The sequence below is a fragment of the Struthio camelus genome, chromosome 2 (assembly GCF_040807025.1).
Source record: "Struthio camelus isolate bStrCam1 chromosome 2, bStrCam1.hap1, whole genome shotgun sequence".
In the NCBI taxonomy this organism is placed as follows: domain Eukaryota; kingdom Metazoa; phylum Chordata; class Aves; order Struthioniformes; family Struthionidae; genus Struthio; species Struthio camelus.
In genome coordinates, this window is record NC_090943.1 from 65921822 (window position 1) to 65948334 (window position 26513).

The 26513-nt window shown below is 40.2% G+C and overlaps 1 protein-coding gene across 20 annotated transcripts in view; it reads right to left on the reverse strand.

Annotated features, from left to right (window-relative positions):
• Positions 1 to 26513, reverse strand: part of COBL (cordon-bleu WH2 repeat protein) — a 174596-nt gene that overhangs the window by 87034 nt on the left and 61049 nt on the right. For 10 of the 20 annotated variants that reach the window (XM_068936152.1, XM_068936148.1, XM_068936149.1 and 7 more), the window contains 3 exons: positions 19004 to 19214; positions 17944 to 18172; positions 13349 to 13443 (listed from right to left, as the gene is read on the reverse strand). In XM_068936152.1, the coding sequence (XP_068792253.1) occupies positions 13349 to 13443; positions 17944 to 18172; positions 19004 to 19214 (535 nt within the window). Of the gene's footprint in view, positions 1 to 9497; positions 9582 to 13348; positions 13444 to 15860; positions 15906 to 17943; positions 18173 to 19003; positions 19215 to 26513 lie in introns of all 20 variants that reach the window. The other 10 variants (XM_068936146.1, XM_068936142.1, XM_068936155.1 and 7 more) reach the window with 3 other exon arrangements.

A 26513-nucleotide genomic window follows, 5' to 3' on the forward strand; every position in this document is an offset into this window, starting at 1 on the left:
ACAAAACAAACTTTCTGACAGTCATAAACCTAAGGCTAATCTCTCCATCTAGCTGTGTCAGCATGCTTGATAGGGCGCCTGCACACTCAGGTCCTTGGCATCAGTTCCCTCTGGTTCCCTCACCACAGCACCAAGGCACAGAAGTACCCAACCCTTAGGAGGTGCTGGGTACGACCCTGAGAGGGTCAGTGGGCCTAACTCCAATGTCTCCAGCTAGTTGTCTATTTAAGAGCCCTCCACGGCTACATCTTGCTACCTGCCTTGACCTGTTTGCTCTTCTTCTGGCCTTCCCGCTAACCATTTCTAAAACCAGAAGCGCTTTCCGTAGCCTCCATGAGTATTTTGAGATCTGCTTAAAAGTATGAATGCAAAAGCATAAATAACTAGGAAAAAATACATTTCCAGAGAGGGGAACTGCCTGATATAGTACAAAAATATGTGAAACAGCTATACAGACTACAGGCATTGCAAAGTCTCTTTTTGCAGCCAAGGGGATGTGAGCGGTACAGACAGCGCTATTCAGTCTTTGCTTCATATACACAACTCCTGTTTGAGTTAAAGGAGACCTGTAAAGCCCGCTAAGGCTTATGTAAGTTCAACTTTGCATGAGAGAACTAAGCCATAAAGTTCACTTAGGAAAACTTCCCCATCAAAGCAAAACATAGTGTCCTGTCAGCAAATGTTGTTTTGCATATCCTCCTTTGCCTGCCATAAGATGCTATTGAGACATATGGTTTCACACGCTACCAAGTAGCTCATTTCTGCCAACGAACAATAATGCACAGAACAAATATGTGTGGAAATCATGAGATCATCTAATTAAAAGAAATGTTATTGTTTGCCACCACTTTTAATGAAATTGAGTCTTTGCTGTCCACAGAAGAGGCTGGAAAAGAACCAAATCCTATTAGCGCTCATGCCTCAGAAATTCTTTGCAAGGGAAAGAATTTATACCATAACCACTGTTGAAAATGTTTACTATATCTAAAATCTATAAATGCTAATAGAATGTTTAGACTAATATAATAAATCTGTGGTTCCATGTGATTCAGATTACGCCACTACAGAAAAAGGGGTTACTGTCTGAAGAAAAAAAAAAAAATTCCATTGCATACAAGCAACAAGGAGGCCATGACATACAATTAACCATTTCTGATTTCATCTAGTAAAGGGCATTGGCATAAATACACACTAATCCTTTTCATTACAGTAGTAACATTTGGAAAGCTTTAGAAGAAATATTTTGGATATCCGTCATTAAATCAAACAGAAACGTGCTTTGCAATGGAATTAATTCTCTGACTCATTCCCAGACTGTCCCAAACTTAAACACAAAGAGCATTTTATACACACAGGAAATATGTGAAACCCCTTTCTAAGTAACTACATCTTTGCTTATTCAATTGCAGAAAAACCTGATCCTAGGATACATTTTTATTTAAAGGTGGTATTTTCAATACCACTGCATGCTTGCCAGTTACACTGAGAACAATATGCTGAATAAATTATAACCAAATATGAATTTCAAGGCTATTACACACTATTAAGGGGCTCTAGTAATATTAAACACCAAGGAAGCAAAGCCTGAGTGGTTGAGATGTCACTAGAAAAATCTCAAATGAAATTTAAGTTTGTCTTTGTTTTTTTTTTTAAAGTGTCCTTTTATTAATGTAAATTAAAAGACATTGGCCTTATTAGCTGCTGCTTTATTCTTGTTTTTTTTTTTTTTTTCAGTGAATTAACTTCAGAACTTTTCAGTGAAATCAGTAACAAAAGATGAATCAGACATAAAAGGATTTGGGTGGTTAAGGGTGTGTCACCAGGTCTTAATTAAACATACGAGGGAGATATGTGAGCCAACTCATGCCAGCCCAGCTTGGTACATCCACAGACAACGCCATGGAGCCCTGGTCCGCGAGCAGAATTGCCTCACACATGTGGCGAGGCTAACTTACGGGGTTCTTGTTAGCCTGGGCCTCTGCACGCTACACCTCTCTGGGCTTTCCCTTCAATAAGCCTGACACATACCCTTATGATGTGCTTACTCCCATTTCTGTGCCCCATTTCTGCATCTGGGTATGCCCAGCCTGAAACTACTGAGAAATTGTGTTCCTAACCTCTTGCCTAAACTCTTAAACTCCATCAGGATCCATAAAGTTGGCAAATCTCTATCAGCCAAGGGGCTTAATCCAATAGATGAGCTCAAAGCACACAGAAGAAACCTGGCTCCACATAAAACTTAACTGCTGGAAGAGGTAGCTTCGGTATTTCTCCCCTGTTTTGTCTTCTCGCACTATCCACAGGTTCAATGATTCACTAAAAATATGGGAAATCCAGGTTCAATCCTCTCTTCTAGTTGAGGGGAATCAAATTTCCCTTTCTCAGGAGCAGTCCGAGATTATTTGCTGTTCAAATATATGAATATGAGTTTAGCTAGAAAGAGGTAGAGGGATCACACACAATTATTTGGAAATGAGATTAGGTTACCCCTCTGAGCAGGGAGCATTTGGCTTTTTTACTTTTCGCTTCAGTGACTATTTATGTGCTGGATCTAATGTCTGCTTAGCATAAAATGTATAAAAACTTATCCCCAGTGCCAGGATTAGAATGCAGAGCTGCCACCACACTTAAGTTTTTTCATTATTGGTCAGAAGAATTGAGTTTGTTCTCGCGCTCTCTTTCTGAGTCACTGAATATTTTGCTATCTTTAAAAAAAAGGGTGCTTGCCACATCAAGAGTATCTCACAGCTTTGTTCTGGGCATTCTCTAGCCCAGCGAGTATTTGGGTTTTCATTGCAAAGAAGGAAATAATTCCCTCAGCAATGGTCCTGAGAGATAGAAGATTGGCTGGTATCTCTAAAGGAACAGAAGGGAACTACACTCAGCACTCTCACGTTCTGGCTAATGGCTGTAAACCTTTAGAGAAGAAGCTTTAGATGGCTAAAATCCAGAGGTGGCTCAAGATTTTACTCCTAAGTAGAGGCAGGTACCAGACTTGGAGACAGTCAAGAGTTTAGCATGCAACTCTTGGTGTGCTGATTTCAGTATTTTTAAAACTCAGGAAATTTGACTCTGTGATGCTTAAAATCAGTGTTCAACAGAAGCCTGCACTGCCAGGTATTCAAAACCCTGGGCTGCCAGGTATTTAAAAGCTGGCATAGCTGTACACCGTTTCCTTCATCGATACGGCTCTAACCAAGTCCCTTCCATTTGACTTGGCCTGTTTCCCTCAGTGTTTGCCGCAGAATGTTACTACAGAATATTTTATTCAAAATATCCTGCAAAAAACACTGGAGGAACAGAACTTCCTGAGATGTTTTCTTAGAGGCAAGAGCTAAGGGGGAAGAATGACAGAGGTCCAGCTTTCAAAGGCGTGATCGTTTTCTCCTTACTACCTGATCTGATTGATGACAAGCAGGTCAATGCAACACGTTGTGGTGCTAAGCCTTATGATTTTACTCTGAATCAGGTAGGTATGTTACAGCCACAGCTTCCAAAAACCAGTGATTACGTGAGAATGTTTGGTTTGTTTTATAAACAGCTACAAAAAAGAAGTTTAGAAATGTGACTTCTGCAAATCTATAAGGCTCAAAAACAAAATGGCGGGGGTGGGGGGGGAAGCCCACCCTAAATAATTTCTTATTGAATCTTATGATTTTAAGCCACTTGTGTGGTGAGGGAGGGAGCTGACAAATGATTTCTGACTGCATGGAGCTGGCAATGCTGTGGTACTTAAGGTAAGAAGAGCAGCCAATTTAGGGGTCACTTGACACTTCTCTTTAAAAGATTCTGTTTTCAAACGCTTGCAACTTTATGAAATCTTAACCATACTGGCTAAGACCTTCCATTCCAGGTATCTACCTCAGGCTTTTTTTTTTTTTTTTTTGGGGGGGGGGGAAGGGGAAAGCAGTTCAGCTGGTTCTAAGAACCAGAAACTTTGCGTATATACATATATACACATATATATACATATATACGCTGCACACTAACTCTGAAGACCTTTTCTTTAAAGGAGTCTAGTAACACCATGCTCTGGAGGAGGAACTTGAAGTTTGGTGGCAGGCTCCGCCTGTGTTAAGCTCTTGCCTTCTGCTATCACTAGCATGCTTCCACATGGTGTAAGAAAAATCTAAAGATATCATTTTAAATATATAAATGTATAATTTATATGAATGAAGACAGCGAATATCTTACAGCGCACACCCCAAAGGGAAGTGGGTGCAGTTACACTTCTTCAGCAGCCACAACTCTGGCTGCAGGGGGACCTCCAGTGTCTACCTAATCCATCCCTCTGCTCCAAGGCAGAATCAAGTACGTGTAGCTCATCTCCAAGAAACTTTTGGACGTTTTTACAGCACAGATTAGGTTATGACATGGGTTTCACAGTCTAATAACCTACTCCAGTGTGAAACCTCCAGACAGTCAGAATCTTTTTTGTCTACTATCTAAGTTAAAGCTCCCCTGCCATAAATAAAGCCAATCACTTCTTGCCCTGTCCTCAGTAGACAAGGAGAAAGTTGATGACTCTCCTCTTTGATGTCTATTTGAATTCTCTGAATGCCAGTCACGAGCCAGTTGGCTTTGACCAACTCACCAAGTTTCTCACAATAAAATAATTTTTTCAGAGAGTATCACAAAGTATCAAAATAAAACTAACTCAAGGAGACGACAAACCTTATTCTGAGATATCTAGTATCTAATAAATCTATTTTTCCTCCAAACACGTAAACAGTCGCACAACTGAAAACATTTATAACTATGCTATCTTCTCGAGTGTCATCCACTGGCATATAACTACTGACGTACAGACGCCCTTTCACAGCAGACTCGTGGAGACAGACCTGACTGCTGTAATATTTAGAGAACTCTTCCCATCCCTTTTGCTGGATTATGCATTTTGCAAACAAGCCCAAACTAGGCAAAAATGTTTCAAAGCCAGGTCACAAGCTATGCCTTTGGCAGTGTATATAAAACTACCCGTAGAAGGGACAATAGAGATATCCCAGGATTTGGCCCTGCAAGTACAAGCAAATATATGTAACCAGGACCTTAAACACTGCTAGAATACCAAGAAGAACAAAGAGCATGAAAACAGGAATTTAAAGTGAATGTGATTGTCATAAATATTGAAATATTAAAAGTTCACTTCCATTCAGGTAATGCGGACTGTATTGTCCTCGGGACACCTTTGCTACTGCCTCAAACAGTACATGGCTATGTGAGGTGAAATCCCCGACAGAGGACATGGTATTCACTGATCAGCTGGGGCCTGACATGGTTGAAAAGAAGTCACCTTTCCAGATACTTTTGCCTAACAGTACTTGATCCCTCTCCCAACTACTTCTGGATTGGGAAATTACATCATTAATGGTATAACTCCTGCCATCTCTAAGGGCATAAAAGTTAGAGCATGCCAATAGTAAACAAAGTCCTGCAGAGGTGAACAATATATTCTAAAAACGTCTTCACAGGGAAAATATCTGTTCCCAGCGTTTAAAAAGTGACTGCCAAAGTTAGCAATGGGCAGAATTCTGCTGACTTTTTCAAACGTTAGCACAGTATTTTTCTTCTGACCTTGCTTTACGTGTATGCACTAAAATGTAGAAAGAAAACTTGCACATATCCTAAAGACACCTGCTAACCCTTTAGGATTAAAATGACATGGAATTGTTCTGATAGTTTAGGTATATAGATAATATGCATGTTCACAAACATATATAACAAAGGCTGTGACATAGCTCCATTAAGCATGGACCTACCGGACTGTCTGCCTCATTCACTGATTCTCAGTTATAAGTAACATCTATATTTGGACTGAAGACTCGATTTTCCATAGTTTGTCCCACATGTCCTGATGAAAATCTTCTAACACTGAAGCCCTGGGCTGCAGCCCTGTCTTGAACTAGAGAAACCTTCAGCGATAAGACTTTGTGCTGAAGTTTCAAAACCTCTGATAAGTGTTCCTGGCTGTACTTTTAAATATTTTCTCCCAAGCTGATTTATTACATAAACAAATTCCACATTGGAGATACCATCGTTCAGCGCTTGGGATGTGCTTTCTTGCTCTTGATTTATGAAAACAAAGACCCTCAAAATAAAAATAGCTAATTTTAGTACTGTGTTCCAAATACTGGGTTTCAGCTTGATCAGCTCTTTATTTGAGGACAGTGACACCAAGTGGCAAAGATGACATACTCTCATTTTATTTTCCTAGCTGTTCTAAATTCCAGCTGTCAGACTGTATGCCTTTGGCGCAGAGAATGAGGAATATGGTTAAATATGCAGCAATTTCCAACTGCTTTATTTCAATAGCATTTGATTTATGAAAAGTTACACCGGTCATAGGATCTTCTGCTTAGCACAAAATCAACAGAGAGTTAAAAGGAGAGGTTTCTGCATCATCTACAATACCCCCATCAGATTTCAAATCCATTACATTATTTACTGACACACACTAAAATGAACAGTTGTGATCTGAGACCTGTCACAGAAAATACTTTTCTTGCATTTTTAATTCTCTTTAAGGCATTAACCAATTCCTCTTTCTCTACTCTCTTCAATTTTTCATGATATTGTGAATAAATTTCCTTTCACCTCCAGCACAAGTGTTGACTTTCCCATATGGACTTTGAAAAATCTGCCTCTCCATCAACAACCCTAAATACTTTTAAGAGGCATTAATAATTCCAATAATACTTAGATAAATATGCCACAAATATGGTTTGATGGTTAAAAAAAAAAAAAGACTACAACTTTTGCTTGCATTAATGCCAAAGATCTCTTATTTCTTACAGCTTTATACCATTCCTTCATATTGCTCAGTTTTCAAACAAACAATAAACATCTAGGACAGAGTCATTACCTTTTCTACAATGCAGTGCAGATCACTGACACATACACTAAGAAAAGGATTTAAGCTAAGCATAGTGAAGTTGTTTGTCATGCTCTTACCTCCGTAGTACTTCAGTGAATTGCATTGCCCATCTCCTCACAGACAAAAATGGTTTTACTGAACCAGCCAGCTTATCTCCTTGCACCATGCTGAAGAGAATCACTCCAAGTTAATGCCAAACTATTCTCCCTTCATAAATAAATGTGAAACTTTGGCTTTGGTACCCATGCAGCAATGCAAAATACTTTCAAGATGACCCAAAATGGCAAAAGACAGGAGACTTGAGGAAATTATAACAGAGGAAGCTTCTACTGGGTGACATTTTGCTGAAAATCCTATCTTACTTCAGTGAAAATTTTTATATATAATGAGCTCTAAATGTATATTTCACATTTAAGATATCACTCAGTTTGAATAAGGATACTCAACTCTACTGAAGTACTTCAGTGAGACTGTCTTTGGAGAAATCAGTGCAGTGAAGAATTACTCAGACTCGAGTGATTCTCGGATCTCAAAGTCCAGCCCATAAGGAACGGCTAAACTGTAAATTACAAATTGCCCTACTCAACAGAATTTCCACTTGAATTTTTCATCTTCCTTAAGTTAATAAGATTTAGCCAGGACAAGTTCAGTGTCTTCTAGAACTTGTTCCCCAAACTGTCACAACTGTTTACCTTTTTTATGAGGCTCATCTAGTCTGCTTGAAGGATGGACTTTCTGTCCTGCTGAGCAAATCAGTTACACTTATGCTCTGTATTTTCTGCAAACTTTAACAGAATAATACCAAATTAAATGGAATGACTTCAATACCTTCATGTGAGTGAGTACGTGCTTATGTCCTAGCAGAATCAGTGCTCATACAAGCAAGTGTCAAGCCAGAAAGGAAAGAAACAAATACTGAACAATAGGTGCATTGTTTTTGAAGATTAAATGCTCTTAGGAGGAAAAAGAAGAAGTTTTAATCTGACCTGAACATGTTCATGTAACTGAATAAGTAACTAAATAAAAAGGAAACATTTCTTTACCTCTTACTCCAAAATTTCTTTGCACCTTAAGTGCTTGCGCTTTTAAAAGACAACATTGTATGTTCAAGATAGCTTCGAAAACTTTTCTCATCAGTGTCAAAAGAAAAATAGGTCTTCATTTGCAACTTGCCCTATCAGATTTCCTACAAAAATAAATGAAGAAACATTCCTCTTTTGAAGAACAAGCACATACTAACATTAAGACAGTCCAGAGTATCTGAACTACCTCCATATCCTCACTGGAATCCCTCTTCTTCTTCCTCCTCTTGCAGTAGTTTGGTATTGAGCTCAATGTATGATACTACTGAAGGCAAACCACAAGCAGATTTTACTTCGGTAGACCTCGCCAAGGTTTTCTTTATACTCTGATCCAGTATATTTATTTCAACTACTCATATCACCTTCTACTAGAACTCTTGATAGAGCTTTCTCAATAAAGCATTGTTCCTCCTTGTAGTATCACCAGAATTTTTAGTGTCATAAGCAGTTTTCATATCTCTGTACTCCTTCATTATGAAGTCTTCACAGATTTGCCAAGTTGGATGCTTTTTAACCATCTCAACTAATCACTTCTCCGTCTGTTTTCACCTTTTGACTTCTTTTATTTGATCCTTTTTATCTGGGTTCTGCTGTCTCCTTCCTCCTCCTTCACTTATTCACAATTTTCTGTCACTCCTTCCCCTGACTAGTGACCTGCACCTTTTATGCCTCAGCACTCCTTTTCCAAATATTTGTTTCTGAAAGGGGTATTCAGAGCCAAGCCTCACATTTCGGGCTTCTATCATGCCACCAACACTGTCTTCTCCAAGTTTTGAAAATATTATAACAAAAAGCCAAGTAATTAAATAATGCAACAAAAAAGGACCCCAGTAACTGTGATCACTAATACACCAGAACAGCCTTCTGAAAGGATTTAGGATTCACAGTTCCTAATTAGATACCTACATCTAAGTAATTTGGATTACAGGTGTACCTGTCAGGCACTTAAAAACCTTTCTAGATCTGGTTCACAGGATTTTAATACCCCCAAAACTATTGAAACAAAAGTCTCTCCTGCTATTCCTAGCACTCAAAACAAAAGCACTCTCTAACCTCCACCTCCCCCCGCTACACAAGAAACAGCTGGAATGCTGCTATGCACAGAGAAAATATGTAAAGGGATAGAAATGAGAGCTGTGGATTTATAGCTTTAAGAAAGAAAAGCCCCCATTAAATGTCTCCGACATGGAAAACGTATGTTTGCTCCATGCAGTATGGTCACTGTCTTAGAGTCCCGTTCAAACGAGGACAACGCCTATCTCCTCGATTAAACCACTTTTTTTGCTCACAGTTGCTTAGAATTTAACACTGAGAGAAACGTAATTTATATTGAAGCTAGCAAGAATTTCATTTGAAGATAATGCATTGCACCTAGATGTGCGAACTGTGCACCCAGACAACTAACTTGGGAGGACTGCTACGAAGTATGCTATTTCTACTTCTACTCAGCTAAGCATAGGGAAGAGCAGCATCTTCTGGCTGTTCAAACTGCAGGGTCTAATAGGAATGCAATAGCATCTACGAGCCATGTTAGTACTTACATCCAAGCTTCCTTCACTTGTAGATGTAGAACTAAAAACATCCTCCTCACCACAATCTCTGTCCATCCTCAAGTGTTCTTCTGTCTGCAACACAAACAAGTATCCTACACAGCAGTGGCAAAGGAAACAAAATAGAGCAAAAACATGCCAGAGCATCAAACCTCATCATCACAGAACCAAGACAAATGGCCTCAGTAGTGCTGGACCCAATTGCTGAGAGACACTGAAGTCGTTTGCAAAACTTCTCTGATGGGCAAGGAAAGAAATCTATTAGCAGAAAAATTTAAGAATAGGAATATAAGCAAACAAACAGAACAATGTAAGGCAAAAAGGCGGCAAATAGGTAGCAGGCAGCTCCTGCAGCATGAAGGGCCAGACTGTCACCCTCTGCTACACCTACTGAGACGGGGGAACAAGTAAGGTACCTCACCCCACACACAACGTTCATAGGACTGCTTCTCTGTGCTCATATATACCTTTCTCAAGCCTAGATCTCATGATCACCTCCACAGGACCTCTGCACTACTGGATTGCTGAGCAGTGCCAGCTTGATCTGGATTTAGCCTCGGGCACGTTTCACATCAAATACAGACTTAATGCCACCTTTCTGTTTTCATGCCAGCTGGGGGAGAACAGAGGGTAACCGATCCAGCATAAAATTGGAATGGAGTGAACAAGACGATACCTGATCTGGCATTAAGCCTGCCAGCACAAAGTTAACCAAAGAAACACCTTGAACAAACTTGTATATCAACCACGACACTAGGTCTCTGCTTTCTGTTTTGTGTCATGGTGTTTTGGGTTTTCTCCTGCCATATTAAAAAGTTAGATCTAGTGTATTGTCACAGCATAGTTATTGCCCTCAGTGAGCTACCTGGGAGGGACTGAGAAAAAAGCACGCATGTGGGCATGTGAGGTGGGGAAGGATATCTGAGCACAGGCCCGTCGCATGGAGAGACATCTGATCCAGGGCAGTCTGCAACACAGGCTAACACTCTCTTCTTCCCTTGCAAAAGAAAACCATCACCTCGTCAATGCCTGCAGCTCTGTGGTGCTGCTTCTGTTCAAGGCTCAGGACAGGCAGTATCAACTAGTTGTAAAACACAGACCATGCACGAATGCATACATACAGAATCACCGCAAATCACAAGGCAAAATGAGGAGGGAAAAGGAAAAACAACAAAAACAAATTAGTGGATCCGACTGAAGTCTTACAGAGTAAAAAACTGTAAGAGAGTAACACAGCAAAGAGCAGAGTATTGTAAGAGACATCTTGGGCCACTGATTCCAGTACCCTGGAATCACAGAGCAACACCTTCATAAACCTATAAAATCTTTTCTTAGAAGAACTTAATGGGTTTGCCCCCATTTTGCTAACTAAGTCTGTTCAACACGTCCCCTAGTGTTTTCGCTAGACACCTTCCATAACACCAAGCTAGATGCATTCATGGCCAGTTCACATCTACTTGCTCTCGTGTGCTGTGCTCTGCCTTAGTTTTAAGTAATGCTCTCTACTTGCGTTCAAACTGCTGGACGTTCATACTGAAAAGGCAATGGAGAGATTTCCTTGCTGGTCTAAACAAAATGACTGTTTTAATCTCTCTTCTTATGGACTATTTGTCCTTTGAGAGAAAGAAACAAATACAAGAGTTATCAAGAAAAGTCAGTTAACCTGCCAGAATTAGCAAGACTAGCAAGACTTACACCTTTACCACAGATTTAAAGTCTGCTGCTCATGCTTGTTTATATAGTTCCTACTTGCTCCCGGGTCAAATATTAACTTAGGCTATTAACTGACCCTCAATATCCTTAGTCTTTATTAGAAGAGATATTTAAAAAATCCCACAGTATCACCTCTGATGTCTCCAAGCAGCAAACATGAAAAAGAACAGAAAAGAGAGAGGGCAGTGAAAAAATATAAGGAGTTTGGAATCTTAAAACACTCATCCCAAACCTAACAGCTGTGAGAAACCTACTGTGGTAACTACAGAACTGACATTCCTCACAGCCAAGTTTTCCGATGTTGCAAGTGTAAATATTTTATAAGTTAAATCTGAGCTGCTTCAGAAAGTACATTCCACAAAAACATACTTCATAGCAAAATTTAGTAAAATGGAATCGGAGGACAAGCTATAGCGCCGTATAAAGTATGCTGCAATACAGTTAGTTTCTCTAGAGGACATACAGTCCTGTAGCATGCTCTAGAGGCTTATATTCAAGTTTCCTTGTTTACTAGCTTCTTCCAGGCTGATACAGTTTTATTGCTTCAGTGTTCTGTTTTGGTTCCACTCTTAATGGGAAAATTTTTCTTATGGAGAATAAACACTTTGAAGTGATTGACTTCCTATCTCATAAAATATAGCCTTCATGTATCCTCTATAAAATGTTAATAGCTCAGCATCCACGGCAGATTAGATTTTTCAATACAGTAACTCCCTTTACTGTCTGTAAAGGAAGCTACTGCCTGGCAAAAGCATTCCAAATATGATCATAACCGAAAGGGCAGAAAATTTGGGAAGATTTAAGAATATGATTGGGAGGACTGGAAAGGGTAAGTGAAACACCAGTCCACTAACAAAGTATATGTTTTTAAGAACCAGTTAATCAGATACATACACACTCTGATTTCACTGCAAAAGCCTTGGATGTGTACTTAAATCATACAAAAGAAAACTCTTTTTCTACTCTGACATCCTGTAGTGTTAAACACTTTATAATCACAGTCACTTGATAGTGAAACTTGTAGCTAAGCCTGTGAAAAGTATAAAGTTAAAACCCACTGTTTTTGTTTGTTCTTGACTCAGAATTTTTTTTTTGTATTTACTTTCTGTGATGAGTGGCACATACTTTTCATATAGGCATCTCAATAAATTTTTGAGGTCTACAGAGAATGCAGAACTATTACCCTCCAGTTTTCCCTTATAAAGTCACTGTCATATCTTCTTCTATAGTTGTTTTATGGTAGTTAAGTTTAACCACTGAAACATCTTGAATTTACCTGGAGCAAGTCCTTTGGCAGACAGGATGTTAAAAAAAAACCAAAAAACAAACAAACAAAAAACAAAAAACAAAAAAACCCCACAAATCAAACAAAAAAAAAAACCCTCATACCTCTTAATGGAGTAATAATCCAGAACCAGAACTGGAAAACAATTGCAACACTAACAGCTCCTGGAAAGCATTATGATTCATGATATTTTGTTTCCTTAAAGCTCCAATATTCATGCACTTTTTTTTTTGAAAATTCTTGTTTGATTTTTTTTTAAGCTTCCAGCACAAGATTAAAAACAAAGGTAAAAAATATGAGCATCAGCAGATACTGATCCTTCAGTTTATTACTCCTTTTAGTACTGCAGTTTTTTTATTCTACATTGGACTCATTAGTTTTGCATACTCAGAGATGGCAATTACTTGACAGCACAGATCTTACTAAAGATACAAATGCTTTAAAACAGATACCATGCACGCACAGAAGAAACCTTTGTTAAAAGGACGATTCTACTTGATATCTAGAGTGATATACTCTATGCTACATCAGCACTTCCATAAATGCATTGTTATCTGAGCATGACTAACAGAGGGAAATAAGTTGCTCGAAATTACTGCCCTTTGGTACCACCTACTAAACGCTAATGCTTTGCATTTCAAAAAACAAGTTAAATGCACAACCAGCCCAGCTCTTTCAATTAGCAGCTGAAATCTCCATCAAGGTGTACTGCTCAAACACAGTTTATGCATCTGCTAACAGAAGACTCCCTGAAAAAACAAACATAAGACAATACTCACAGGTGAAATGCAGCTGGAAAGAAAGCAATTCTCTTTAGCAAGGTAAAACACTACTGAGCACTTACCTTGCTGCTTCTTTTATTAGCTTTGAAAAATCCCAGAAATCCTCGCTTTTCTTTTTCTATTGCATCATTGCTTACTGAGGCATTTCGACTTGGTTCTGAAACGATTATAATGGAATATTTTTTACATTTATGAAATAAAGAATCAGAAGATCACTATTTTAAAATATCCCGACTTAATGCTGTATTTTTATGAACTGAAATACTCGGGAGAAGTTATGAACTAAACTATTTAAGTAAGTGCCATATCCTGCATTCTCTTTTTCAAACTTTTACTCATTCTGAGTTTGTTCCAAAGCCTACAGGAGCCAAAAGGAAGTAATTTCATAAATTTCAGTTTCAATCAAACCTATTGTACTCCAGAGTCAGTTGCTTAGCCTTTGAAAACGCTTGTTAGATAGCTTACCTTCGAACTCACGGAGGACTATAATACCCTGTAATACCCCTGTAATACCCTAAACCTGACTTTTCAAAATGATTATGGTGAATACCTTTAACACTCCATGGGCCTGACTTACTTAAACCCAGGGAAGCTAATGGAAAGACTCTCAATGTGGATTTGGATTAACCTCGATAAGGAAGGAAGAGCCCTGTCCTCTGGAAACATGGCTCTCCTTAGAGCCTAAACCAGGCTAGTCAGGCTGATCCTTTCTTGTCCTGGCGCCTTTGTTTCAGGTGGGAAGCAAGGCAGGTCTCTCTGCCTTCCAGGCTGCAAGAGCTCAAAAAGCGCACGTCCTCCTCAAACTGGCTAAGGAATTGCATGAATTCTCAGATCGTTTGGTCTCCCTTCAACCTCCCCAACACCAGTAGAGCCCAATGGGCAATATAATGAGGTCCTGTGCTACAGGGAACAACCATTAGTTTGACATTCAATATACAGCTTGTAAAAGTCTTATATTTTTCAGGCCCAGTCAAGTGTAAATCCCTAATTTTAATGGGCACTGTGTAATGCTATATGGGTTTCTCCCTGGTTCCAAGGACATCAGAGTGTCCCACTGGCACACAAAGTTTCACGTACAGAAAAAAAGCCACTTTCTTTTGTAAGTAATTTCTTCATTTAATAATAATTAAGAAGCACATGCAAAATGAATTGTTTGTTGCCATAAAACGAGTCATCCCAGAACTCCTGCAAACCGATTTGCATTTCACATAAAGCACATTATTTTCACACAGGATCACTTTGCATATCAGTAATGCCAGGTGTTAGAAGGTGTTAAAGACACCATAGTTCAAAGCATGGTAGAAGCGCAAAGATGAAGAACCCAGATGAAAAAAGGGAGAAACTATCCCTAAGGCAGCCTGCAACTCCACTGCAAAGAAATAGTAATAAATTAATACCTTCCTCAAATACAAAGCACTGCCTATACTCATTCACCAGAAACAGCTATTTTTCGGCTCAGAGCCAGGCTGTAATTGGATGTGAATCATTATGGCTCCCTCACTCACATAGCCTTCAATATCAAACGCCAGGATAAGCCAGTAACAGCTCAGTAATAGCTGACCATCAACATTTTCATGTAACGTTTTATAAATCTCTTCCAACTGCATTGGGATTATAAACCCCACATATCATCTCAAAACAACAAGGAATCTATGTCAGCCTTGATCCATTTTTCTTAAACAAATACGAGGGACCTTGACTCTGGCATTATACTCTATGTAAGAGGAAGCCAATGCAAATTAGGACAGAAGAACTGGGGAGAAACAAATACTAGCTTTAGTGGAGCCAAGAGGCAAATGGCCTCTGGCTAAGACTGGCACCATGGCCGGCCACTGGGTGGCGGACTGCCTTCCTTCCTGAAAGTTTGCAGAAGCCATCTCCAAGTTTGTTTTGGCTACGTTGGGGTTACTAGGAAGGCAAGGAAATAAAGCCAGCTACAATCAGGCATACCTTTCTTGAGGGTATTTTGATTTAATCAATATATTATAACAGATTCAGTGGGGAAATAGGATATACTACGCATACACCTTTTCTATGTAACTGGAAATGGAAGCACAATGTAATCTAATTAAATCTTATCTACTGCAATTCAGAAGTCAGTATCTATCCAGAGTGATGTACTGCATATAGGTACATTTAAGTTTGACATTTAAATGCTTAGTTACAAGTCTATTTCGAATTAGTGGAAGATCTCATAGGTATCAGAATATTTTTGCTACCATATGAATTTTGAGCCTGTGAGATCTCTGAAATTTTAGTATTTCTGAAATTCAAATAAATCATGTTTTAGGTAACAGGAAAAAGCTGAGCATCTATACAGAAGCATACACTACCACATATCAGTTAATGATAGCATTTGTTAATTGTTGACATTTTATCGGCAGTTATTGAAGGAACAGCGCACACACAAACGTATTTCTTCTCAACAAAAGCACAGCCATGTAAACAGCACCGTCTAAAAGATAACACAGACTGCAAAAAAAGCACTACCTTCTTAAAGAGCTATCTACCAAAACCATGCTCAACACAATGTGAAGGCAAAGCTGATCTTCCCTAAGCAGCGTTGTACAGTACCTCTATAGTTCAGAGAAGGTTCAGACTGAGTTTTGGATGGAGGAACTGGAAAAGGCAAGCAACGAAAGGACAAGAGAAAACATATTAAAGTTCTAATATTGCTTACTAAGGCACAACACTAGCGTTTATTTTCCGAAGCACTACCGCAAAAACTTTTCGTCTAAAACCAGACATGCAGAGCTGCTCCTAGAAGCTACCGAGCTGAGAAGAGGTTTGTACTTGTTCTCGACTCAGTCGTGAAGCTCCTTCAGCTGCTAAATCAAGTTACGGAAGCAGGTGGCAGCAAAGCTTGTCTTTTGGTCACACTTCTGCTATGGCTTCAGAATTCACTATTTCTCCTTCAGGGAAGGAGAGACTGGTAAGCGTTAAGTTTTTCTAGAATCTGCTCTCACAAGCAGCCTATGCGTTCAGCAGCTCTGAGGCCACACTCGTTCGTGAGAACGGCTTTGAAAGATCTCTCTGCTCTTCTGATAATTGAATAGACTAGACTGCCTACTCGCTGCACAACCCACAGACAAATTAGCGGCACTCGTTCTCTCTGAGACTAAAGATTGGAATACGGGAGGGAGGAATTTGCTGGAACAAAGGGGACCTTTCACAAATTTTAATTTTTTTTATATATATAATTATATATATATTTACCATTTTTCTCATCAGACACCAGGGTGCAGGCTAGGGTAGGGAGAGGCAAAAAAGGCTGAAATATGCTCAGGGTCAGGGAGAATATTATTCTAATGAAGGGCGTACTAAGAGGTGCAAAAAAGAGACAGAATGAAAGAAAAGCTGTTTCCGATGCAAAGAGCAGCACACTATGCAGCATTATTTGATTGTCAGCTGTAATCCTAGCCTTAAAGTCAAGCGTCGTAGCTGTCTCTCCAAGCTGTAACTGGACTCCTGAAATCCGGACTCTAGGGCCCACTACACCATTGTACCCGACTACACCATCACTTCCATTTTAAAGAAAGACTTTAAAGCAGGCCTCAGCTAATTATTCTCTACGTTGTCCCTGCTGTATGCCCTCCTGTTGAATACTCTGCACGTTCAATATGTTGCTCCAAAACGGTTAGCTTAATTACAGTAAACATGTCTCAGAAGAAGAAAAACACGCAATGGAGTTATGACACCTTGTCAGCCACTTTTTTGAGCCTCCTGACAATTCAAAGGAAAAGGAGACATTCAGCTTACTTAAAAGACTAAACTCACTGAAATTTGGCTCGCACAGAGGGAGAACTGTCACTTACCAAAGAAGTTTGAAAGAAGAGACGGAACATCAACATAAATAAATTACTGTATAAATAAAAAATAAGCCTGCTGCGCACCGCACACACAACTGACGTTTTCTACGCAGTAAGTAAGGACGTCTACTGTGCTGGAAGTAATACTGACTGAGACAAACTGCAGCAAACAATGTTAATGAATAGCACTTTCTGACCTCAAAGGAAATAGCACTCGTCAATGTGTATCTTTAAAGCACGTTTCATATTCATGCCATCTGAATACACGATCGAGGTGCTAAAACTCCAGCCCGAGAAGGTACCACGGGAATACTGTCTGAAAGGGGGGGAATAAGCAAGAACAACAAATTTTTAAAGGCAGATACCTCCTCAGTTCATCTTCATGAAACAGGCAGCAGAGGAGCTGCCTCACCCGCGATCGGCGACCGTGCTCTCACCAGCCCTGGGCTACGTCACCTTTCTCTCCTGGCTTTCATGGCTGCCACGGCTAGGGCACGTCTCCGCTTTCTGCCTGGCCTGCAGCACGGGCGGGCGGAGGACCGGCTCTGGGCGGGCGAGCCCCAGGGTTAGGTGCATCTTTACTGACAGCCACTGGGGAGGTAGCGAAGCTCCTCCTTTGGTGGCGCCCAGCCAACTCGCCGGCTGCTGGCCCAAGGCCAGGGCGAGAGCAGCCAGGGACTCCCAGGGACGTGGCTGCTCCCAGCTGGGCGCGAAGGACCCAACTGAAATGTCACCGTCCTATTTAAGTCACGCCTCAAAGCGTGGAGAGCATGAACGCGTTAGAGTCGCCCATAATATTGCTGGCATGTGATCCAACCCAGCAGCGCTCACTTTCTGCCTGGGCTCACCTCTTTTTCTGTCCCAGGCGTACAGCTCCTTTATACCCAGCTCCTCCAAGGACTTGGTAAGCTCCAGCTCCTCCCCGGTGACGCTGTCACGCAGGAGGACGACGTGCTCCTGACTGACTTCGCACTTCTCACATATAGCAGGGATGATGTGGTGGAGAGGGACCTCCGGACTAACTCGAACCACGGTCTTCTGCGTCTTCAGGTAATTCACTACCAGCCTCACCGATTTCTGCAGAAACACACAAAAATTCTCAGTCCTCATCCAGCGACAGCTATGCTGCCTTGTGATGAGAAAGGCAATGGGGACATCCACGCTGCCATGATTCCTCCTTACTACACACACACTATTGAAAACAATTTAAAAAAAAAAAAACCTCTCAGGACTCAGAATTCTGTCACTACGGAGAGAGTCACAGCAAGTGACTAAGAAAGAGGAACCGGAAGCATCCATCTTCTTCTATCACCATTTACAAGCACCACTCCTACTTAAAACAACAGTGTAATTCGCTCTGCTGGTTCCCACCAATATAAACTTCAATGAACAAATACTTGGAAGATGGCTGTTTCTGAATCTCCACAATACTGTGAATGCACTTACAATTAGTCCTTTCTCATATTTTTGATAAAGAATTATTTTTCTCAAAGTTTACTTTTCTAGTATCCCACCAACTCTCAGGAGAAGCAGAAAACAAAAAAAAAAAAAAAACACCCAAACTGCCCAGAAAAAGGGGGCAAACAAAAAACCCTCAAAACCTTGCCTACCACCCCACAATCCCACAACCCTCAGTTTAGCCACTGCTGTTCATTCCAGTCATTAAGGTCTTTCATCAAGAGTCTTTACAAGAGGAGCCTTCACTCTACCTAACTGCATGCAACAAGACATTCTAGCTACCAGCCTGCGTGCAAATCAGTGAAACTAGTAAAGCAGGTTACAACCAATCTCAAGCCTGCCTCATCTGGATTAAAGACTGGTGAAGTGGGAAGAAAGTGCCTCAGTGCTTGCCATCACAGGAATGAAATGATGGTCCACGGCACCGTTTTAAACCCCCAGAGTACTGACCTCGGGGACCCTTGGTGGAGGTCGCTTTGTCTTTTCCTCAGGAACCTTCTCCTTCAGAAGTATTGTCTGCACATCCAGTGCTCCTATCAAAGTATTTGGCTTGTAACTCAAAGGTTGTTGCATCCCCCGAGACCTCAGTTCAAGACTATGTTGGGCTGGATTCAAGTGATACCGGCTACATAAATCAACCAACAGATCCATCACAGCTTTACTGCAGAAAAGAAGACATTCACTGTTAGTGGAGGGGAAAAAACAGTCGCCAAAAATGTTACTGCAGTTTTAACATGCAAGAAAAAAAAGACAGTCCAAGCTACAGATGTGTCACTGGTTAACCATCTTCGGGAGCGAGCAGCGCTAATGCTTTGAAATGCTAAGCAGATCAGATAAAAATGTTAGGAACTACATACATTCTCACTTTGGTGTGTGTTTATGACCTGGCAATTAACTATTTGCTATGAGGTAGACACCAGTGCCAATAATAGCACTTACAAACATAAGCCAAGAGCAGAAAAAGTGCATCCTATCTGCCAAACGCGCATATTAAGTTCTGCAATTCAAACACTGATCTTTAACATGTAGACAAGGCATAAATAAGTAATTCACTCTAGGTCCATTACACTCTAGGTCCATTACACTCTACCTAGATTTGAGCCACCACATAACTCAAATCAAAACTGACCATCTGAATCTGGAACAAGAGGTAGCTGGGAATTTTTTCCAAAGTGCAAGTTTGTGTTTTTCCTCCTCCCCCCCCCCCCCCCCCCCGCCCCAATCCATTTAACATCAATAATACTTCCAAGTCGAACAGATGCCCTCCACATTTATTTTGGTGAGGAAACTTACCCCGTATAAAAAGATCTGGCTTCAAGTATTTTTATTATGATTAACTCTCATTGCTGATGTAAAACTTAGAACGCTAGGTTAAGAAGTCAGCCATTATATCTTTCTCCTTCCATGTCTCCATGCAAAGGTGCTCCGCTTTGTGTCAATCACTCAACATTCACTGGACCAGTAAGGCACCTTGATGCTGTCTAGCACAGCACAGATATGAACTGGGTTCCTTCACACCCCAGAAATTCTCCTCTCTAGCAAGGTGTTGAAGGGTTCTCTTTTTCCCCTTTCCTCCCCTAAATTCCATCCAGGCTCAGATAAATTAGGTTTGTTGAAATCAGTACGTTTCTGAAAAGTTTTGATTTCAACCAACTGGTATTTGTCATCAAAACCAAAAAAATAAAACAAAACAAAGAACTCCAAGCAGCCCTACCTAAAGCCTGTAATATATATATGGGATATTTTTGTGGAAGTGGAAATAACTGTATAGAGATAGGGCATTTCCCAAAGGAAGGGACACTTTTTTCTACGTGTACACTGGAAAAAGTATAGACAGATTCAAAATGCAGACAAATGCACACACACAAACACCTTCCCAGGTTATGAGCCACCACCACTACATTTGTAGCTCAAAATCTCCCTCAGCTGCGAGCTGTTGGCAGCTGGGACACCACTCTGCAGAGGCTGCCCATCTTCCTCCTTGGCATATGCTGCTGGCCACCAACTGGTTAAGAAGTCAGCGAAAGCTTTTGGAGGGCTAACTGTTGAGACAAGGAAAGTGGAAAGTGGGCCTTGTTAACAGGCTCACAGTGATCCCTTGTTAACAGGCAAAAGACTAAACTATATGCAAGATGCCAGCTCTTACTGTGCAAGAAACTAGAAATAACTCAAGGACCTTCTCTACCATAACCTATTTCAAGTTTTATTGAGCTATTCAATGTGAGCCTGGAAAATCTGAAAAAGGTGAGTGTATTTAAAGGAGAAAAAAACTAGTGAGAAGATGATGACTGAAGATCAAACAAGGAAGATAGATATTGTTAATATGTGTAAGAGGCTTCAGAAAAATAGAGCTTGGGGATAACTGGTGAGCTCATATAAAGGGCATCTAAATAGAAGCACTCATCAGATCATTTCATGACATTCTCTAAGGACCGTTACTTTGGCACTGTCCTATGTTGTAAAGGTTTGTGTTTTGCAACCATAGTTGCAAATACTACAAGCCACAAAACAATTGACACATTTACACGTACTATGTCCAAAATGTAAGAGAACCCCACATACATGGATATTTACATGAATATTCATTATGCTGTGCAGCAGTGAACATTTTAAAGAGTGTCATCCCCTCTGATATAGATATCAGCTTGTCTGTTTACAGATATATTTCTTTTGAAGTGAAATTTGCATGTTTTTCCCCTCAGCTTTATTACTATTGCTTCAGGAGAAAAGCAAATAACCTTGCAGAACCGCAGTACGTGGTGTTCTATCTCCTAGACCTCTTTAAATAAAGTAGAACGCTAATGTGCTTCTGTAACACATATTGTGATAATTCATTCAAATTTGGAATATTACCTTACCTCATGTAAACTATTTCATTCAAAACACTTTAAAAAAGCACATCACTTAAAAAAAAATTCTTGCTCCCCCAATCTTTTTTTTTTCCTCTAGGTCCCTCAGAAGACAACTATGATTCTGTGCACCTTCCACTGAAACCATGGAATGTGCTCAGCACGAATAATACCACAAATTGCAACTGGATTAGAGTCCACACCAACCATCTGAAAAAGTAAGCTGCTGTCAGTCATACGCATTGAACAAACTTGTCCAGACACTAAAGAAATAAGCAGTTCAAATGCAGTCAAACGTGAGCTATTTTCACCTAATTGTTGATTACAGAGCAGGCAGATCCAACACTTTGAATGAAGTCTGCAACGTCCCATCCCGTTTCATACCGCTCAGAATTACGCACCTGCTTCATGAAGAGCATCCCCAGGCTTCATCTGCACCACTTCAGAGTCTACAAACTAAACAATAAATCAGATGCCTTTGCAACCACTTACAAGTGCATAGTATGCCCTTCTCAAACTGTAACTTGGGAAAGTCATTTCCTCAAAACTTCCAAAAAATAAAAAGAAAACAAGAGAAATTCTATGAACTAAATTCAAAGTTCAGGTGTTTCCAAAGAAGCAAGATAAGCAGATATTAGAGCATAAAAAGAAAACTGGAGAATGAACCCAGTTTAAAATTCAGACAAGACGATTCAGGCCACTGAATCTGCGTTCCATCCTGCTCTTGCATTATCAAACTATTTGACATTTAAAACCAATGCTGGAAAGCAAAGAATAATTGTTGTGTCAGCAGTATTTATCATTGACCATTTGTGTCATGCCGTCCACCAGGACATTTCAAAGTCATTTATACTTTTAGGGACAGGAAACAACAGAGCTGGTTTTAATGTGGCTTGGCCTAATCTTTACTGGGACCAACTTAATAATCCATTTTAAAAACATAGCCCTGTATAAGCAGAAAATAAATGTGCAGGATAAAGTTTTGCTCTATATTATGATGTTGACTCTGCTATTCCCTTTATTTTTCTGCTACAAGCATCCATAAAGACAATTTTAAATGGAGGCAAGAACCTTCATCCAGTTCAACTTCAAACAAGATGATTAGGTAGCTGGAGCACAAGATGTACAAAAAGAGGTAGAGCACTGGCTTTTTTGAGCCTTAAGAACAGAAAGGTGAGGGGACACCTTGTTGCTCTCTACAGCTACCCACCAGGAGAGCAACTGAGGCAGGCTCTTCTCAACGATGCACAGCAACAGGACAAGAGGGAATAGAGACGAGCAGCAACACAAGAAATTCCAATTAGATATAAGGATACTTTTTTTTGAAGGTGGTCAAGCCCTGAAACAGGGTCCAAAAGAGACTGGGGAACCACCTCCCTGGAGATATTCAAACGTGCCTGGACACAGCCTTGAGCAACCTGCTCTCATGAGACCTGCACTGAGCATGGAGTTGGCCCACATGACCTCTGGAAATCCCTTCCAATGTAAATTATTCTGTAAGCTATTCTACTAAGTCCTTTTTTTAAACCTTTCTGCACTTTTGATCTGATCCATCTTTCATATTCTTTATTCAGGCTCATTTTTAACCCTTTCGCAGTATGCGTCCTGTTCATCCGTTTTTAACGCCTCATCTATTACCATATTTGTCTCATATAAGTTTCCTCCTGTTAACTCTTCCATATTTTACCAGCCTGGGCTGATTTCACATCTTCAGGTTTTTTTGAGACACTGTATGGTATGTTGACCTATATGTTGGTATGCTTGAGACACAGGTATGTTGACCTATAAGCCAACAATTAAATCTCTCACTGATAAGCACGTGAGAACATACTTTCTGTGATGAAGTTAGCTTTTGCGTCACATAACATGTGCTCTCTGCACCAAGCTCTGCCCTGCCTTACTCTCAGAAGGGGACTACCGCCTCAGCTTGCATATTATGAGGTCTAGTGTCCTGCCTTCTATGCATTACATGTATGGGGGGATTTATGTTCCTGTTATCGTACATATTACAACAACAATTGCCCAGTCTACCTCTTCTGAGGTACCTCTTATCCATGCATTGACAACTCCAAATCGCGCATGATTAGCTTCAAACATCCCCATTTTTTTGCAATATATCCCAGGTATTAGTGACTTCTCACAGACTTTTAGTGTCATCAGCAGATTATCTGTGTTAACCACAAAGTCCTCAGCAACAATCAGGACATGACCATGGTCATGGCTGGTTGCAAATACAGCAGTGACTAATATAACTGGTGTATTTTTTGGAGATGAAAGAGCCTCATCACCAGCCTGAGTGCAAAAACAAACTGGACATTGCAGCAGTAGCATGCAACATTGTTAACTCAAAAGAATGTGTCAATAGAGCTTTCCAATAAAATTTCTTCTTGGAGGATTACTGCTACACTTTTTCATGAACCTACCACCACGTTGTAACCAAAGCCTATAACTGAAATACAGTGACCAGAGCCCTTGTCAGTTATCCATCTTCTGCTGTTGATCGCTCTGTATTTTTTTTTGAATTGTATATGGGAGGAGAGGGAGGATGGGATGCTAGGGAAAATTTGGTAAAATCTTAGATAACAGATTTATAAAAATATACAATTCTGCACAATCAGTCCAGTTTTAATAAGAATATCACAAAGGAAAGACTTCATATCTCTACAATCAGAATTTTACCTTATAGTAGCCAAGCATTAGGATATGTGATTAAAAGGTGGAAGATTCAAGTTCTGGTCAGCAACCTAAAACAAATAATTATTCATAACCAGTGGATAAGAGCAGCTTGACAGACAGGACATTCCAAGTGACGGTCAGCTGGTCACTGAGATTCACCTCCAGTCTTTGAGCAAAACATGGTCCATCTCCCTTCCTAAGGGCACTGAGTTGGTCATAAGAGTATCTCCCAAGACTACGACAGATTTTTTTTTGTGTCACTCTGAAACAGTGCTTCTCTTTTTCATTCAGGCATCTTTTAGGCTTATTTTTAAATAATATATTAAAAGCACTTAACTCTCTTTCTGCTGGCACACGTAAGCACACACATGTATACTTTTGTGACAAGAAACCAGATTAAGTGCGATTTAAGATACAAATAATCTTTGACAATACACAAAGGATGCTTAGGGAACACAGAGGCAAAAATGAGAAATACAAAATACCTGAAGCAGTTTATTTCTATTCCTCAAATAGATGTATTTAAGTAATGAGATCTTAAACCAAAACGCATGCAGATCTGAAGGGCTATGAATTCATGGCCATGTTTTCCAGCAAGTATTATTTGATAATAACGTTATACTCCTAGAATACCTCAGAATAAAGGAGGCAGAAGGCTTCCAGCAAACCTTTCACACGTTCAAGGTAGATGTATTGTAACATTTGAATGAGAATGTAAATAGACTTCAAGGGGTATCAAATAAAGCCAGTGTTAATAAGGGAAGGGTTAATTCTCAAAAGTGTACAGTAATGCAACTGCTGATAAAGCAGGAGAGCATCCGATCTCTGCAGCCCCTCCCCAGGCATGCCAGGGGAGAGGCACATACCCTCCCTGCCACAACAGGCACCTGAACGCCAACTTCTCCCTAGGGCGCTTAGTAACAGGGCCAGGTCCACGACAAGCCGTTTTGCATTTAGCATCCGTCGGGGCACAACGCATCACTGGTGTTTTCTACGCAGCTTGGGAACCCCTGTGCTCCCGAGGGCACCACTCTGCGGGCAGAGTCTCACGGGGCCAAGGCTGGTGCAAAGCAGGGAAGAAGCAGCTGGAGAAGTCTGAAGGCACATAGAGAGGCTCAAGGCTTGGCTCCACTCTAGAAAACGGTGAAATCCACCTTCACCACTTCTCTGGCTCGCCAGAAAGGCACGGAGGAAGACTGGACGTTAAAGCTGCATTTTCTTGATAAAAATCCGTAGGAAAGCTAAATGGGGTTATTCAGTGTGAATGGAGCTAGACACAGCGACTCCTTGGTAGATTACGGATTCAAAACGTTACCTCCGAGCATCACAAGGAGAAAAGGTTCTGGAAACTCTTGCGAGCCTTCCCATTTGTTTTCTTTCTAAATGTCTAGCCATCCTCTCCTTCAGACTTGCCAACAGTCTGTGTGGATCTGCTGCAGACATATGTACATAAAATATATGAATCTCCAACACATCCTAGCTATCCTTTCAGGCCATCATGTACTTCTCATGCAGCAGTGTAAGTATTAGTTAGTTGTGGGAGTGTTTTGTACTCATTTTAAGGGGGAAGAACGATAACAACGTTCATGAGTACTCATGTTTTACAGCAGAATTGACAGGGAGTATTTACTTCAAAAAGGAAAACAAGTGTACCTTAATGCTATTTGATTACTACACAGACTCATTAAGGACTCAATTTTGTCCTTAAATCTGCAGTGACTATTTCCAAAAGCTGGAATAAATTGTGCATGTAACAAGACAGCAATAAACTCTTAAAGAGAGACTTTCAAATTGAATTAACTGTTATAAATACATCTATTTAAAAATCTCAGACTCTAACAAAATATCCTTAAATAGCACATCCTAATTTTTTTTTCTTGAATCATTCAAAAAAATGTAATTAGAATTTTTCACCCTCTCGCTGATATTTGTAGGTGCTTTCTATAAAGAGACCTAACAAAGTAAAATTAACTACAAGCTGTTTTGTTGAGAACATACAGTAAACAAATTGAAAGAGCTAGTGTTGACTTTCAACTTGGTTCATCTGTAATAATCTTACATGATACTACAGCAGTTCTTGTATTTTTGAACAACCTCCAGTGGACTACTCTGCTCTCTGAACTCCTGAAAGTCTTGAACTATTTTTCATTGTGATGAAGTCTAGAGAAAGCTTTTGCAATTTTTTTCTGCAACAGAAAAGCAATTTCCCCAGGGCACTCAAGAGCAGATTTTCCAGAATGCAGTTCAGTGACAGCAGTAGCAACACTGAAGATTTACAGCAGTATAAGCAATAGCAGAATCTGTCTGAAATATCCTTCTTAGACATCATCAGAGATGAAATGTGTGAACAGGGAATAGAATTTAATAACTGAACTGGCTCCCATACTGGCTTCAAACTAAACCTAAATTCAATATTTTTATCCCGTATTTTCCTC